This window comes from Bos indicus, chromosome 3, assembly GCF_029378745.1.
Source record: "Bos indicus isolate NIAB-ARS_2022 breed Sahiwal x Tharparkar chromosome 3, NIAB-ARS_B.indTharparkar_mat_pri_1.0, whole genome shotgun sequence".
NCBI lineage: Eukaryota > Metazoa > Chordata > Mammalia > Artiodactyla > Bovidae > Bos > Bos indicus.
In genome coordinates, this window is record NC_091762.1 from 112,789,097 (window position 1) to 112,805,977 (window position 16,881).

Here is a 16,881-nt window from a genome sequence, read left to right on the forward strand (position 1 = left end):
ATGTTTTAGATTGTCAACCACATACTTTAATGTGAAATTTTCTATAGTTCATTATGAATTACATATGTTAGCACATGTGGTATAGTTACAGTGACTAACAAGTTTGTATGGTTTAAGTTTCTCTTGTCTTTTGAAAGTACCAATTTAGTTTTCTAGGTATAACAGTCTCTCTTTTACTGTTAATGTAACTCTTGAGTTGTATCCGGTTAGACATAACTTAGCTTTGAATTTTGTTCAAAAGCAATTTGTTGTATGCCTGTAATGTCCTTGGTGCCAGAGTAAATGACGAGTTGTAGCTTATACTTCCTATTTCTGAGTTTACAGTCTGTTTGGAATAAAAGAGAGGTTGAAGTTTACCGATACTTTGGACAGAATCACTGGTAGAAGTTGATATTAAATACGTTGATTTACTAAATCAGATAGTTAAAAGTATTGTACGACTTAGGGGAAAAAAAGGATATACTGGTAAGGGAGGATTGCCAGGTGAAAATAGGAAGGGTACAAAGCAGTCCATGTAACAGTCTGAGGGTAGCGTGGGAATGTGAATGAAGAATCTGTGTATACATGTGTAAGTATGAAGGTGAAGTGAAGTAGCTCAATCCTGTCCGACTCTTTGCGACCCTGTAGACTGTAGCCTACCAGGCTCTTCCCTCCATGGGATTCTCCAGGCAAGAATACTGGAGTGGGTTGCCATTTCCTTCTCCAGGGGATCTTCCTGACCCAGGGATCGAACCTGGGTCTCCCGCATTGCAGGCAGACGCTTTAACCTCTGAGCCACCAGGGTAGGCTATGCGTAAGTATAGCCATGGTCAATTTTTGAAAGGCTTTATAAGAAACTGTTGATGGTAGTTTTACTCTGGGGAATCTTGTATAGTGGATGCTTGATTTACTTTTCATTGCATGACAAAAAAAAGCACATATTATTTCTGTTTGAAAAAATAATTGCTCAGTCTTTGAACATTCAGCTTTAAGAAATGTGTCTAATAATATACTCATATATCCACAGATATTTTATTTCTACTGCCTGAACATTGAGAGGGACGTATTTGCAGAAAAGCTTGATTTGAGCAATTAAGTCTGTTTTCAAAATCCTCGCTGGCTGAGGCTTACGGTTACTCAATTTCTTTGCAGGGAGACCAAATTTTGAGGAAGGCGGACCAGTGTCAGTGGGAAGAAAGCATGAATTTATACGATCAGAGAGTGGAAATTGGCGTATTTTCAGAGAGGAACAGAATGGAGAAGATGAAGATGGAGGCTGGCGACTAACTGGATCGAGAAGGGATGGAGAAAGGTGGCGGCCTCACAGCCCTGGTAAGAACCCTGTTGAGCAGAAGCACGCAGGGACCCAAGGAAGCGAGGATTTTGCAGAAATTTTTAAGAAAACCTAAACCGATAAAAAAGAGAGGAGTCATATTTATGTTGTCACACTCAGTCTTGTTACTACAAAAAAATTTGACATAAAAATTCCCCACACCTGTTCAGTTGATTAGAAAAAGTCACTTTTCTTTTTCTGGGGCAGTATGGTTTAATGGGAAGCACCTGCCCTTAACTGTGAAAATGAGAGAGAATTTCATTTGGTTTTTCTAAGTCTCTGAATCTTTTTTCAGCATGCTTTTTAATGTGGTAATTTTATGCTTACTTAGGAATATGTGCTTTCCCTGAAGTGAGGTTTTTTTTTCCCTGCATAAGAAAGGATTTATTCTTTTTTTGTTCTGAAAATGTGATTTCTTCTTATTTGAAGAATAAACTTTAATCCTAGGTCAGAAGCATAATCATAAGTTTATCCTTTTGTCCCTCTAACTTTAGAAAAAGGAGAGAGAATAGTCATGATTAGTGGTTTTGTAAGTTCTTCTGTTTGACTCTTAAGAAGGCTTCAAACTGTTCTTCCTGACATTAGATATGCTGGTAATTGAAGACACTGGTGCTTTGTGTCAAAGTTCATTCCCTACCCAAGTGCTGATTCCATGCCTCATGATCATCAGATGCCCCTGCAGTTTGAATCTTGGGTCATGCAGAACTGAAGCATACAAAGAGTGTGTACATGTCTTTTGAATTTCGTATGCATAACATTATTTTATGTACTGACTGTATGCCAAGGAAGCGTACTTTAATGGAGGGAGATATAATAATGTAATGCTGGGAAAGATTGAAGGCAGGAGGAGAAGGGGACGACAGAGGATGAGATGGGTTAGATGGCATCACCGACTCGATGGACGTGAGTCTGAGTAAGCTCCAGGAGTTGGTGATGGATAGGGAAGCCTGGCGTGGTGCAGTCCATGGGGTCGTAGAGAAGTTGCACCCTGAGTGACTGAACTGAACTGATAATAATGTAAACTCTTTTCATTTACTTAAAAGAAGTTGATTAATAAATCATTGGCCTGAGTAAACATTATAACTGGCCCTTAGGTTCCTTTATGGAGTTGTGGATAGGTGGAAACTTAGTGAAGTTAATCATTGGATAGAGTCATAATCCTTTTATCTCAACTCCTCACTGGCTGCCTCTTGGGAGAGATTTCTGTCATTAGTGGGCATTGTTTGCATCACAGTTATCTGGGCAGTTCTTATCAGTCTGTGTCCTGGGCAACCAGATCTTAGAGTTCTCTTCAGGGGATTATGGGATTTTGTGCTGAGCTTGCCTGTAAGCAGAGGGGCTTGTAGACTGTGTTCCCAACAGACATTCAGTGAAAGAATGGTCGGGATCTGGGCTGAGTGAGAAGAAAATTCCAGCTGATCAAAAACAAACAAGGTGAATGTTTTGGAAGATGAACAGTGTTTCTGAGCCTGAACGTCTAATGTTCATTCTATTAAAGTGAGTTAAAAGTAAATATATTCTGCCACTTACCACCTCACCCAAGAGCTTAGATTTTGGATATATATTGTCTCTATTTTTGTCCACCTATCTTTTGTAAATATTTCTTTCCAGTGAAATTTGACTTTCACGTCAGTTTTGTCATCAGCTTGGTGATTTTCCAGTTTTTTTTAATCCATTTATTTTAAAAAGACAGTTTGTGGGACATAAAGATATATGGGGGCTGAACAGTGTAAATATGCATTTAAAAAATCTACTTTTTTAACCCAGCATATTAAAAGCAAGTCTGATTATGTCAGTTGTTATTAGTTACTATTTTAACATTTTAATTAATGTTTTATTAGAGTTGATTAAAATTTTAAATACAGTGATTTTGACTTAAGAAAATAATATCATAATTTAGTTCAGATTTAAGGTCTATAAAGCAGTGGTCAGTCTTAATAAGCTATAGATGTGCCTTATCTGCTACATTTAGTTTCATGAATAAAATTTTATTAACTATTTAAGATAACAAAACAATGATAGGGTGTAATTTTATTAAAGTACATCTCACAGCTGGGTAGTTATGGAGTTGGGAGCATTAAGGACAGCAGAGCACCCGCTCTGGGAGGTGAACTCAGGAAACTGAGAGGGAAACATGAGCCACATGCCTAGAAGGATAGATTCCTATCGCAGTGCATACTTAGACACAAGAGCAGCAGACAGAGCACTCTGGAATTCAGCTTTTGATCATGAATACTTCTTTGGGATAATGGCTCTAGGTTTACATTTGGACAATCTGGTTATAAAACTCCTTCATTTTCATAGGAGGCAGTAAATTGTGTTTTGTTGTTGTAAGTAAAGTGTGGGAAGTGGAAGAATAAAGTTTTCTTTCCTTTTTGTAAGTGACTTATGGGACTTCCCTGGTGGCTCAGACAGTAAAAAAAGAATCTGCCTGCAGTGCAGAAGACCTGGGTTCAATCCCTGGGTGCAGAAAATCCCCTGGAGAAGGAAATGGCAATCCACTCCAGTATCCTTGCCTGGAGAAGTCCATGAACAGAGGGACCTGGTGGGCTACAGTCCATGGGGTCACAAAGAGTCAGACATGCCTGAGTGAGTAACACTTTCACACTTTCACTTTAAGAGGCTTATAAGATGCTACCTGTATTTGATATTTTAACATTTTGCCCTGATCACAGGTTTTAGCAAATTGGGTCTCAAGAGTACAGTAACATTTAATTTTGACCTCCTTTGTGTGTGTGTGTGTGTGTGTGTGTGTGTATCTCCCTCGGAGAAAGCAGTCAAGGATATAAAATCATAATAGGATAAAACTTGCATCACTTTTGAAGACTCTCTTAGATTCAGGTTTGTCAGTATTAACAAGAGGACTGCCCCCCACCTGTTTTTTGTTTGTTTTTTTTTTTTACTTAGATCTTCTCTTCTTGGGCAGTTGTTTTCTGTTGGAAAGTAGATGTTCTAAGTAATATGCAAGGGTGGATTTAGGAATGTCCCTGGGGGTATTCCATGGAAATTCAAACTCCCTAGAGAGAGTTAAGAGATGAGAGAAAAGGGAAAGGAAAGTAAGCCTGTTACTGTGGAAAGAGCAGTAGAGGATGCAGCATTGGATTCCAGTTGCTTTGTTATGCAGGTTACTTCTGCTGTCAGAGGTTTTGTTTCATAAACTATATAATTGGGATAGTGGGCCAGATATGACATGTCAGTGCTATAATTTCATGACTGTTTTGGGAAGTGGGGAGGAATCAGAATTACCAATGGGATCCTGACACTAGTGGGTGGACATGATGAGCCTGGTATTAAGAATTGACATAATAGCATCATGTCGTGGATATTGTTATATTGTCGAGGGGGCTGGTGTTATCCATAAAGAATGATAGTTTCATCAGAAGAAAGAAAATGCTTTAAGACTTGCCAAAGGGAGAGCATGGACTCAGGATGGAAGGATAGCCAGTGCCTAAGTCTAGGCTAGGAGTGGGCCACATGAATGACTGATCAACACTTCAGTCAGACATTCAGTTCTAGAGCTTATTAAAAGTAGATACTTCAAAGAACTGTCCTTTAAAAGTGGTTTCCTTTAAGTTTATCTTTAAAAGCTTTAGAGTATGTTGTGATAGTAGTTTATGAAGATAACTACTGTTGTCACTTACTGAGGGTACATAGAATATAATAGTGAACTTTGAGCTTCGTTTTGTTTGCTTCATTTCCTACTTTTCTCTTTATAGGTTGATCCATTTGCATTAGCTGTCAGTTGTAATTTTCTCCTTTGATTCCTGTCCATGGTTTTCTCTTTCGAATACTGTCATAAAACTTCTCTAAGGTTTGTGTCCTCCTCCTCATCCCAGATGGCCCTCGTTCTGCAGGCTGGCGGGAACACATGGAACGACGGCGAAGGTTTGAGTTTGATTTTCGAGATCGGGATGATGAACGGGGTTACCGAAGGGTGCGCTCCGGCAGTGGAAGCATAGATGATGACAGGGATAGCTTGCCTGAATGGTGCTTGGAGGACGCTGAAGAGGAAATGGGCACATTTGACTCATCTGGAGCGTTCCTCTCTCTGAAGGTAAGAAATTTGTTTTAAATATTATCACAGGTACTGACCTTCTTCCAAATCCAAATATGCTGTTCATCTTTGGCTTTATTTTCTCCCTACAGAAAGTACAGAAAGAGCCTATTCCAGAAGAGCAGGAGATGGACTTCCGACCTGTAGAAGAAGGGGAGGAGTGCTCCGACTCTGAGGGCAGCCATAATGAAGAAGCCAAAGAACCCGATAAGACAAATAAGAAGGAGGCAGAGAAGACAGACAGAACAGGAGTTGGTAAGGCTCGTTTTGCCCTTTATTTTTAATCAAACTAAGTTTCCTAAGTTGTTAATTTAAGATTGCTTCCTATTGCAGAAGCTAGTGAGGAAACAACCCAGACCTCCTCTTCATCTGCTAGACCAGGTTCTCCTTCAGACCAACCTCAGGAAGCACCACAGTTTGAGAGGAAAGAGGAATCCAAAACTGAGCAAATGGAAAAAGCTGAAGAAGAGAGTCGGACAGAAAATAGTCTATCAACCAAAGTATCCAGCAGGGGGGATGGTATGTATTTATGAGAGTCAGCAAGCCAGACTTGGATTTTGCTGGGACAGGTGATTAAATGATATGATAGGCTTCATTTTTGCCTCTTTGAACTGCTTCTAGTGGTGGATTATTGGAATAGGTTGTTTTACCTGTGTGTGTGCACATGCTCAGTCACTTCAGTTGTGTCCAATTCTGTGAGACCCTATAGACTATAGCTTGCCAGGCTCCTTTGTCCACGAGATTCTCCAGGCAAGAATACTGGAGTGGGTTGTCATGCTGTACTCCCAGGGATCTTCCTGACCCAGGGATCAAACGGGAATCTCCTGCTTTGCAGGCAGATTCTTTACCACTGAGTCACAGGAGAAGCCCATTTTACCAGTCAGCCTACTCAAACACTGCTTCCCCTGTGTATCTATCCCAGAATTCATCAAAACAAGTAGAAGCAGCAAGGTACTATCACTTCCTAGGGGTACAGCCACCCTGGTATCAGTCAGGCAAACTGGATTTGGGATCCTCTTGCCTGGAAAATCCCATGGACGAAGGAGCCTGGAAGGCTGCAGTCCATGGGGTTGCTAAGAGTCGGGCATGACAGAGCGACTTCACTTTCACTTTTCACTTTCATGCATTGGAGAAAGAAATGGCAACCCACTCCAGTGTTCTTGCCTGGAGAATCCCAGGGACAGGGAAGCCTGGTGGGCTGCCGTCTGTGGGGTCGCAGAGTTGGACACGACTGAAGCGACTTAGAAGCAGCAGCAGTAGTTTGATTTCTGTATCAGATTCCTTTTATGTAATGGCTGTGTATGTGTCCAGATGACAGACCATAATGCCATTGTTTCAAAGAGGCCAAGATAACTCTGTGGAAGACCCATCACCTTTGCTAGAGAATAAACTTAAACTATATCTCCTTTTCCAGTGTTACTGTATTGATTTTAAGTTGCTCATACACCTTAACAGGCAGTATTAATGTTCATTTCCATGGTTCTTCTTGTCTGTACTAAAAAATGTCAGTGTAATGCCTGATATGGAAAGGTAATTGATTTATTCACAATGAAAATTAGGGCTTCCCTGATAGCTCAGTTGGTAAAGAATCCACCTGCAAGGCAGGAGACCCTGGTTCACTTCCTGAGTTGGGAAGATCCTCTGGAGATAGGATAGGCTACCCACTCCAGTATTCTTGGGCTTACCTTGTGGCTCAGTTGGTAACGAATCCACCTGCAATGAGGGAGACCTGGGTTTGATCCCTGGTTTGGGAAGATCCCCTGGAAAAGGGAAAGGCTACCCACTCCAGTATTCTCGCCTGGAGAATTCCATGGACTATGGGTTGCAAAGGGTCAGATACAACTGAGCACCTTTCACTTTCACCATGAAAATTCATGCCTGTTAACTTGGCCTGTGAGAACCTTGCGTGATCTAGCATCTGCCCTGCCTCTGCAGTTTCAGCACTAAACTCTCTCTGTACTTTGTACTCTGTTCGTCAGCTTCACAACCTGTTAGCCCTGAAATGTGCCTTGCTCTCTTGCCTTTGTGCCTTAGCATACGCTGTTTTCTGTGCCTGAAACTCTCCCACCCCAAGGTCCCAAGCTAGGTTAGGTGTCTTCTCCTTAAACAGCCAGTACCGTTTCTGAAAAACAACATTATGAAGAACTGTTTGTCATTTCTCTTGCCCAGTAAATACTATTTTGAGAGCTTGAAACAAGGATTTTTTTTTTCCTTCCATTTTTTTATGTTGGTAACAAAGCTAAATGAATGAATTCAGCAAGTACTTGAATCTCTACTGTATATATCAGGTACCATGGGACTTGCACATTTTGAGACCTCTTTCATTTGTAGTAGTAATTTTTCAGCTATGCTGTGGCTCCAAGTTATTTGTGGTTCATACTTCTAAATGTACACATCTAGGGCCTTATTCTAGGAGGTTTTAGGATGGGGTCTAGACACGTATCTTTTGGGAAAGCTGCATAAATGTCCATTGAGGATTGAAACTCTGGACTTAATAATTTATAGGGGAAATAAAGCATGTGCATATCAGTAACCTAGGACCAAAAAAATACGGATTCATGATTGGCACACTCCTGGAATGATCAGGAAGCAAGTGTCTTTGAACTTGTCTTAAAATAATGAGTAGAATTTGGAGTTGGGTGTAGCAGGATGAATTAGGAGAGGGTGTTCCAGTAGGAGGTTGCAGTGAAAGCTACAGCGAGGAAATGGGGCCGATCCAAGCATGGGCAGGAAATCAGCCTCTGTTTTTATTTAGATAAAGTATGAGATGTGAAAAGGCGGCCGGTGGGAAACATGGTTGGAACATGTATCTGAAAGCTGTGTGTGAGGGTAGATTGTGTTGACAGAGGGCTGCTCTGTGACCTGTTGGTGTCCTGAGCAGTGCACTTGTAAAGGGAGGTCGTGGCAGATGAGATTTCACAGTAAAAATTGCCAGGACATAGTTACTGCTTGTTGTTTATTAGGGCAAGGAGGAAAGAAGAGTCAAAGATGAATGAGGTGTGTGAGAGGATTTAGGGTATCCTTAATAGAAAAAGAGTGTAAGTTTTGAGGAGCACATTTGGGAGGGGAGAGATCAGGTTAGGAACATGGAGTCTGAGGTGTTGGTGAGAAATTCGGTAGAGATGGCCAGAGAGCAGTTGAGAGTGAGGGGACTGCAGAAAGAATGAACATTTAAAAGGTTACATGCACTGTTAGGAGTGAGAAGAAGTGGACTGAGAATAGAACCTGGGTAATCCCTATTTTTAGAGGGTAGATAGAGGAGCCAGAGAAAAATTTTGGCAAGGCAGGAAGAAGAGTGCAGGAAAAGGAAGGAAGGAGAACGTTCCAGTTTAGAATTGGGAAGATAATGTCAGACCTAAGGTTCAGTGATGGGGACTAGGAAAAACCATTGTGTTTGAGCACTTTGGGTGAATGCTTATTTTTGGGAGAGACGCTTTGGGGCTGTTGGAAGTGGAAGTTACCTTATAGCTGGTGTGGGTGGTGGTGAAGTAGGGAAAGTTGTATAGACGTCACACTGTCCTTTTAAGAAGTCTGGCAAAGGGTGGAGAGGAACCGGCATTTGGAGAAGCTTGCTATAATTGAACAAACAAGATTTCAAAGGGGAAACTACGATTGTATCTAATTACTTCCATCCCCCTTTCCGCCTCAAGAGCCTGAATACTGAGAGGTTAGAAATAGGAACCAAGACAGAACCTCTTTTGTAGTCTTTACTCTTATTGTGAAGAACCTCCTGCTCTGTACAGGTAGACCCAGTGAACTTTTTGTTACCCTGCAGAATGTATTGTATTGAATTATGTGTCGAATTATAAATCGAATTATTATGAATTATAAGTCGGAATAGGTAATTATTCAAAGTAATTGCAGATGTTTTTAATAAAGGTTTTTATACTTCCCTTGTAGCTCAGCTGGTAAAGAACCCACCTGCAATGTGGGAGACATAGTTTCCATCCCTGGGTTGGGAAGATCCCCTGGAGAAGGGAAAGGCTACCCACTCTCCAGTATTCTGGCCTGGAGAATTCCGTGGACTGTATAGTCCATGGCGTCATTAAGAATTGGACACGACTGAGCAACTTTCACTTTCACGTGCTGAGATACAGTGTCTTTGAGGAGATTTGCAGTACTATTTACTGTCTTTACAACTCAGAGACATGATGTAAAGAAGGGATTGGACTAATTCTGTTTGTTTTCAAGAGGTCGACCTATAACTATTGGGTAGATACTCTAGTGACACAGTATGGCACTGCAGCACTTCGTCATTCTGGGGAGGAATACACACTTCTCCATAAGAAGTAGGAGCAGTGTTCATGACATGGTTCACAAATCTGTTGAACCCATTTAGCGAGCTGCTCAACTTGATGCTAGTTATTCTTTCTAAGAGTCTATTTTAGAGGATTTTCATCTGTCTACGTTTTTTTTCTCTAGAAGTGGTTCCTGCTGTCCAGCAGCCCCTATCTCAGATCCCTTCAGATACAGCCTCTCCGCTCCTCATCCTCCCGCCTCCTGTCCCCAGCCCTAGTCCTGCCCTCCGGCCAGTGGAGACGCCAGTCGTCGGTGCTCCTGGAATGGGCAGTGTTCCCACAGAGCCAGATGACGAAGAGGGTCTCAAACACTTGGAGCAGGTACAAGTCACGTAATAATTCTATCTTTCCTCGTGAACTGCCATAAAAATTGAAAAGCATTAAATGAATATTCAGAAATGGAACTTTTGTGCACTAGATCCTGTGTACTGAGAAACTTGTTTTCGTGTCTCATGTTTATTTGTGAGTAATTGTCTTTCAAACCATTTCACGCTTTTAAGTTTCTGCTATGTAGTAGTCATTAAGTCAGGTTATTTTTTGCTCTTCTGAGGTTGCCCTGAGCTGTTTCCTTTTCTTTTTTCTTTTTGGAGATTAATGGAATGCCAGAAATGGCGAATACAAGCAGCTGTGGATAGGCACTGTGTCATCTATATTTTTCGCCTAAAGTGTAACAGGGAAAACCGAAATACCATCATATTGATGTCTCTAGAGTTCCCTAACATTTTTATATACTGTTGCTTGTATGTAAGGTAAATGATAGCTTGCTTTCTACAGAGGAAATTCTCTTTCCTTCAGGGTACAGTAGTTGGTGGCAGGAAGTATTGCAGAAAGGAATAAAAACTTGTAAAAGTTTTTATTTGTAATTGTATTATAATTGAGCTTTTTGATCTATTAACATGTTTTTACAGATTTAGTTTGTATAATTTAGGATTATTTGTTTAAATGGCACTCTTAAGTGTGTTGATAAGATGCTTGAATTTTGATCTGTTCCAGTTTTAGTCTCATTTGAGTTTGCTTGATAATTGTGAAACATTAAGCAAGACTTGATCCTCCTGAACCTGCCTTAGTTCACAAAGTTTCCCTCTTTGTGAAATGAGGATCATACCTATTTCATGGCATTATTGGATGAATTGAATTGTTGCCTGCTGTGTCCTTTGCACAGTGCCTCTCACAGATCAAGTAGTCCAAAAGAGACAATTACGTGTACAAGTATTAATTTAGGATCATTTGTTTCCACAGTTCATTTTTTAATTTTTTCTCTTAGCAAGCTGAGAAAATGGTGGCTTATCTCCAAGACAGTGCACTAGATGATGAGAGACTGGCATCAAAACTGCAAGAACACAGAGCGAAGGGAGTCTCAATTCCACTGATGCATGAAGCAATGCAGAAGTGGTATTACAAAGATCCTCAGGGAGAAATTCAAGGTAGGTTGTTCCATTCTACTCTAAGTAGAGAAGCATGCCATTACCTCCAGATTCTCTAAGATGGTGATTCAGTCGTTCAGTCACTCAGTCGTGTCTGACTCTTTGCGACCCTGTGGACTGCAGCATGCCAGGCTTCCCTGTCCATCACCAGCTCCCAGAACTTGCTCAAACTCATGTCCATTGAGTTGGTGATGGCATGCAACCATCTCATCCTCTGTCATCCCCTTCTCCTCCTGCCTTCAGTCTTTCCCAGCATCAGTCCTTCCAGTGAATATTCAGGACTGATTTCCTTTAGGATGGACTGGTTGGATCTCCTTGCAGTCCAAGGGACTCTCAAGGGTCTTCTCCAACACCACAGAACAAAAGCATGGTGATTATTTAACATTAATTTGTGTAATCGTAGAACAGAAGTCAGCGCTGCAGGCTTTCTTCTTTTGTATAGATGTTTGTTTAATAGGTTCCTTCATTAGTACTTTACATTTCAATGATGGGAGGGAGTCCAGTGAAAATAATCTGAATACAAGGCAGATTGTGATTACTAATATGATGTGGGGGGGAGTAGTCAGTATGCTTAAGACCCCCTCATTTCTGGCATGCCAGCTACTGACTGGGCAGTTGAGTTTCATCTATTCACTGTATTTTACCACCTTATAAAAAAAGATGATGGCAGTCATCTTGGAAAAGCTTGTTTGAATGTTTCACTGAAATGGAGTTGATATCATAAATGACAAATATTTAAAATATTTGAAAAGAGTACCATATTTTAAACTAATTGCTTAAAGTATGTGTATGGTATGTAAGTTAGATTAGAATGGGGAGAGAATGTTGTGAAGAACATCTGTTGATTTTTCATTTCTGCTTTTGAAGTTTTTGCTTGTAACCTGAATTTTGTTGTTGACTGTTACCTCTCTTTAACGTCATAATTTCTTTTCTATCCTCAGTCCTCCTCCCCTGCTTTATTCTTCCTTATAGTATCTATCACTGCATGGCACTGTGTATATTTTTTGATTATCTGAATTTGCATGCCTGTAGAATGTTTTAATTAAAACATATACAGGTGTGTATTGTAATTATATTTATTTTGAGATAATTGTAGCTTTATAAACAGTTGTGAGAAATAATACACAGATTCTATGTACATTTTCCCAGTTCACCCAGTGGTAACCTCTTGCAAAACTAATAGTATCACACCCAGGATATGGACACTGATACAGTCAAGATTCAGAACAGGCTCTGAACAGTCTTTAACAGAACAAAAGTTTTAAATTTTGATGAAGTACAGTAGATTATGAATACCTTTTTTCTTTTATGGATTGTGCTTTGGTTTAATTAAGAACTCTTTGCTGAACACATCTCAAATGTTTTATCCCTTTCCCCTTCCCAACTCATAGCTTTATGTTTTGTATTTAAGTTGGTATTCCATTTTGAGTTAATTTTTATATAAGGTATGTGACGTAGGTCAAGATTTTAATTTTTTTTGCCTGTGAATATCCACCTGTACTGGTACCTTTTCCTCTGTCTTTTTTCTATCTGTCTTTTCCTCCCTGAATTGTCGTTGTACTTTCTTCAAGATTTCGTTGAACATATTTATTTGTGTTGGTTGATTTCTGGGTTCTGTTTTCTTTTGCTCTTTTGGCCATGCTGCATGGATTCTGGGATCTTAGTTTCCCAACTAGGGATTGAACATCTGCCCCTGCAGCAGTAGCACAGAGCCCTACCCACTGGACTACCAGAAATTCCTTGGTTTCTTTATTCTTTATTTGATCTTTGTGTTTGCCCCTCTAGCCACAGCTGTGTGGTCTTGATTACCATAGCTATAAAGTGAGTTCTGAAATTGGGTATACTGGTTTTTACCATAAAAGTTTTTGAGTAATCCTATTTATATATACCAGAAATCTTGTGGAGATTTTAATAGTGCATGGGTGTGTGCTAAGTTGCTTCAGTCATATGCAAGTCTTTTCGACCCTGTGGACTGTACCCCGCCAGGTTCCTCTGTCCATGGGATTCTCCAGGCGAGGATACTGGAGTAGGTTGCCATATAGGGATTACGTTACACTTTTATCATTTTGAAGAGAATTGACAATTTTTACCATGTTGAGTCTTCCCATCCATGAACGTGGTATGTCTCAGTTTTTTTAGATCTTTAATTTCTTTCATCAGCACTGTGTAATTTTCAATATAGATTCTGTGCATATTTTATTAAATTTTTACCTAAGTATATGACTTTTTGAGCAGTTGTAAATCTTGCTGTATTTCAGTGTTTACTGCTACTATGCAGAATTGAATTTTAGATGTTTGTGTATTCTGTGACCTTACTGAGCTCTTTTATTAGTGCTAGGAGTTGTTTTGTTAGATTCCATAGGTTTTCTATGTAGACTGCTGTCATCTGCAGATAGGGATGGTTTTCTTTTTTTCCTTTCCAATCTGTAAGCCTCCTTCCTTTTGTTGCTTTACTGTGTATTCCAAACTGTTAAGTAAGAGGGGTGAGAGCAGACACACTTGCTTTGTTTATCCTACTTTCCTACCTTAGGGGGAGCTCTAATAATGATTAAGTGGTCGTGTTAACTGTTGAGTTTTTTAGGTGCTGTTTATCTGGTTAAGGAAGTACCCTTTATTTTGAGAGCTTTTTATCATGATTGGATATTAGGTTTTGTCAAATGCTTTTTCAGCATCCCTTGATAACGATCATGTGATTTTTCTTTTACCCAGTTAAATATGGTAGATTACAATGACTGGTTTTTTGAATATTGAATCAGATTTTCATCCTTGGAATAAACTGTTTGGTCATGGTATGTAATTCATTTTATATATTGCTGAATCTTAGTGATAAATTGTTTGGGATTTTTGTATCTCCATTCCTAAAGAATATTTTGTAGTTTTTTTTTGTTTGTACTCTCATTGTCTGATTTTGGTATCAAGATAATACTAGCTTCATAAAATGAACTGGCAATTATTTCTTCCCCTTCTGTTTTATGGAAAACATTGTTTAGAATTGGTGTGAACTCTTGGTGTGTGTGTGGTTTCTGCTTTAGTAGTTTGTACTTCTTAACCTCCTACTCTTGTTTGTTCCTTCCCCCCTTCCTTCCCACTAGTAACCACTAATTTGTTCTTTGTGTCTATGAGTCTGTTTCTTTTTGGCTGTTTTTACTAATTAGGTGTATTTTTTAGATTCTACATATAAGTGATATCATATAGTATTTGTTTGTCTTTGATTTTACCAGTCCAATTTGCTATTTTGCAAATAGCAAAATTCCATTTTTTTTTTTTTTTTTTTTATGAGTGAGTAATGTGCCATTATAGACTTTCCAGGTGGTGCTGTTGGCAAAGACCCCACCTGCCAATGCAGGTAGATGCAAGAGGCATGGGTTCAGTCCCTGGATCAGGAAGATCCTCTGGAGGAGGGCATGGCAACCCACTTCAGTTTTCTTGCCTGGAGAATCCCATGGACAGAGGAGCCTGGCAAGCCACAGTCCCTTGGGTTGCACAGAGTTGAGCATGACTAAAGCAACTTAGCACATAGCACACAGCAGAGCATGCCTTTGTGTATATATATACCACACCCTATTTATACATTTATCTGTTGACAGACACTTAGGTAGCTTCCATATCTTGGCAATTGTAAATAATGCTGCTATAAACATTGGGATGCATATATTTTTTTGAATTAGTGTTTTTGTTTTATTTCAGATATGTATACCCAAGAATGGAATTGCTGGGTCATATGGTAGTTCTGTTCTTAGTTGGTTTTTTTTTTTTGAGAAACATCCATATGTTTGCCACAGGGTGTTAATTGTTTAAATGTTTGGTAAAATTTTCCATTTGGAATATAAAAATTACAAATTCAGAAATCTTGATAGTTATAGGACTGTTTATTAAGTTATCTATTTGATGTGAATGAATTGTGATAGTTTATGTTTTTCGATTAATTGGGCTGTGTCATCTGGATTTATGTGTGTAGAGTATTCTGTTCTTATTCCCGTATTATCTTTTTGATAAGGGTTCTGTTGCCTGTTTAATATCTTTAGGTTCTGTGGTAATCTCCAGTTTCATTCTTGAAGTTGATATCTTGTTCATTTCTTTTTTAATCTCCTGTCAGACTTGCTACAGGCTTCTAGTCAGCCTCCTGCCTTGTGTCTACCTTACAGAGTCTTTTTTTGTTTGTTTTATATCTAATGTCCAGAGTTTTTAGTTGCATTTGGCAGGAGCAGGGGAGAAAGTACATCTACTCCACCTTTCCAGATGTGGAAATTCCAGGGCTTTGTTTGTTTGTTTACTGCTATAGATTCCTGCCTGGACCTATATGATTGGTATTCAGTAAATATTTCCTGAGTTCGAAATTCAGTGCCTGGGTGCAGGCTCAAAAATGACAGTATGATCTTGGACATGCCTTCAAGTCCAAGGCAAACTGTTAAACATCACAGTAATCCGAATCTGTGCCCCAACCCCTGATGCAGAAGAAGCTGAAGTTGACCGATTCTACAAAGACCTACAAGACCTTCTAGAACTAACAGCAAAAAAAAAGATGTCCTTTTCATCACAGGGTATTGAAATGGAAAAGCAGGAAGTCAAGAGATACCTGGAGTAACAGGCAAGTTTGGCCTTGGAGTACAAAATGAAGTGGGGCAAAGGCTAACAGAGTTTTGTCAAGAGAACACACTAGTTATAGCAAACACCCTTTTCCAACAACACAGAGAGACAACTCTGCACATGGACATTGTCAGACGGTCAATACCGAAATCAGATTGATTATGTTCTTTGCAGCCGAAGATGGAGAAGCTGTATACAGTCAGCAAAAACAAGATCTGGAGCTGATTGGCTCCGATCATGAGCTCCTTATTGCAAAATACAGGCTTAAATTGAATAAAATAGGGAAAACCACTAGGCCATTCAGATATGACTTAAATCAAATCCCTTATGATTTTACAGTGCAAGTGGTGAATAGATTGAAGGGATTAGACCTGGTAGACTGCCAGAACTATGGACGACAGAGGATCATGACATTGTACAGGAAGCAGTGACCAAAACCATCCCAAAGAGAAAGAAATGCAGGAAGGTAAATGGTTGTCTGAGGAGGCTTTACAAATAACTAAGGAAAGGAGAGAAGTGAAAAGCAAGGGACAAATGAAAAGATACACCCAACTGAATGCAGGTTTCCAGAGAATAGCAGGGAGAGATAAGAAGGCCTTCTTCAACGAACAATGCATGGAAGTAGAGGAAAACAATAGAATGGGAAAGACTAGAGATCTCTTCGAGAAAATTGAAGATAACCAAGGGAACATTTCATGCAAGGATGGGCATGATAATGGACAGAAACGTTAAGGACCTAACAGAGAAGAGATTAAGACGAGGTGGCAAGAATATACAGAAGAACCATACAAAAAAGGTCCTAATGACTGGGATAACCACGCTGGTGTGGTCAGTCACCTAGAGCTAGACATCCTGAAGTGTGAAGTCAAGTGGGCCTTAGGAAGCATCACTACAAACAAAGCTAGTGGAGCTGCTTTCCAGCTGAGCTATTTCACATCCTAAAAGATAATATGATTAATGTGCTGCATTCAGTATGCCAGCAAATTTGGAAAACTCAGCAGTGCCACAGGACTGGAAAACGTCAGTTTTCATTCTAATCCCAAAGAAAGGCAATGCCCAAGAATGTTCAAACTACTGTACATTTGCACTCATTTTGCATGCTAGTAAGGTTATGCTCAAAATTCTTCAAGCTATGATTCAGCAGTATGTGAACTGAGAACTTGCAGATGTATGAGTTGGGCTTAGAAAAGGCAGAGGAACCAGAGA

At 39.8% G+C, this 16,881-nt stretch overlaps 1 protein-coding gene across 8 annotated transcripts in view; it reads left to right on the forward strand.

Annotated features, from left to right (window-relative positions):
* Positions 1-16,881, forward strand: part of GIGYF2 (GRB10 interacting GYF protein 2) — a 129,361-nt gene that overhangs the window by 74,435 nt on the left and 38,045 nt on the right. For 5 of the 8 annotated variants that reach the window (XR_011565944.1, XM_019957919.2, XM_070786903.1 and 2 more), the window contains 6 exons: positions 1,132-1,311; positions 5,149-5,366; positions 5,459-5,621; positions 5,700-5,885; positions 9,789-9,985; positions 10,929-11,088. Coding sequence is in view for 7 of the 8 variants with exons in the window: in XM_019957919.2 (XP_019813478.2) it covers positions 1,132-1,311; positions 5,149-5,366; positions 5,459-5,621; positions 5,700-5,885; positions 9,789-9,985; positions 10,929-11,088 (1,104 nt within the window). In the remaining variant the exon portion in view is untranslated. Of the gene's footprint in view, positions 1-1,131; positions 1,312-1,388; positions 2,747-2,791; positions 2,810-5,148; positions 5,367-5,458; positions 5,622-5,699; positions 5,886-9,788; positions 9,986-10,928; positions 11,089-16,881 lie in introns of those variants that run through there. The other 3 variants (XM_019957921.2, XM_070786905.1, XM_070786904.1) reach the window with 3 other exon arrangements.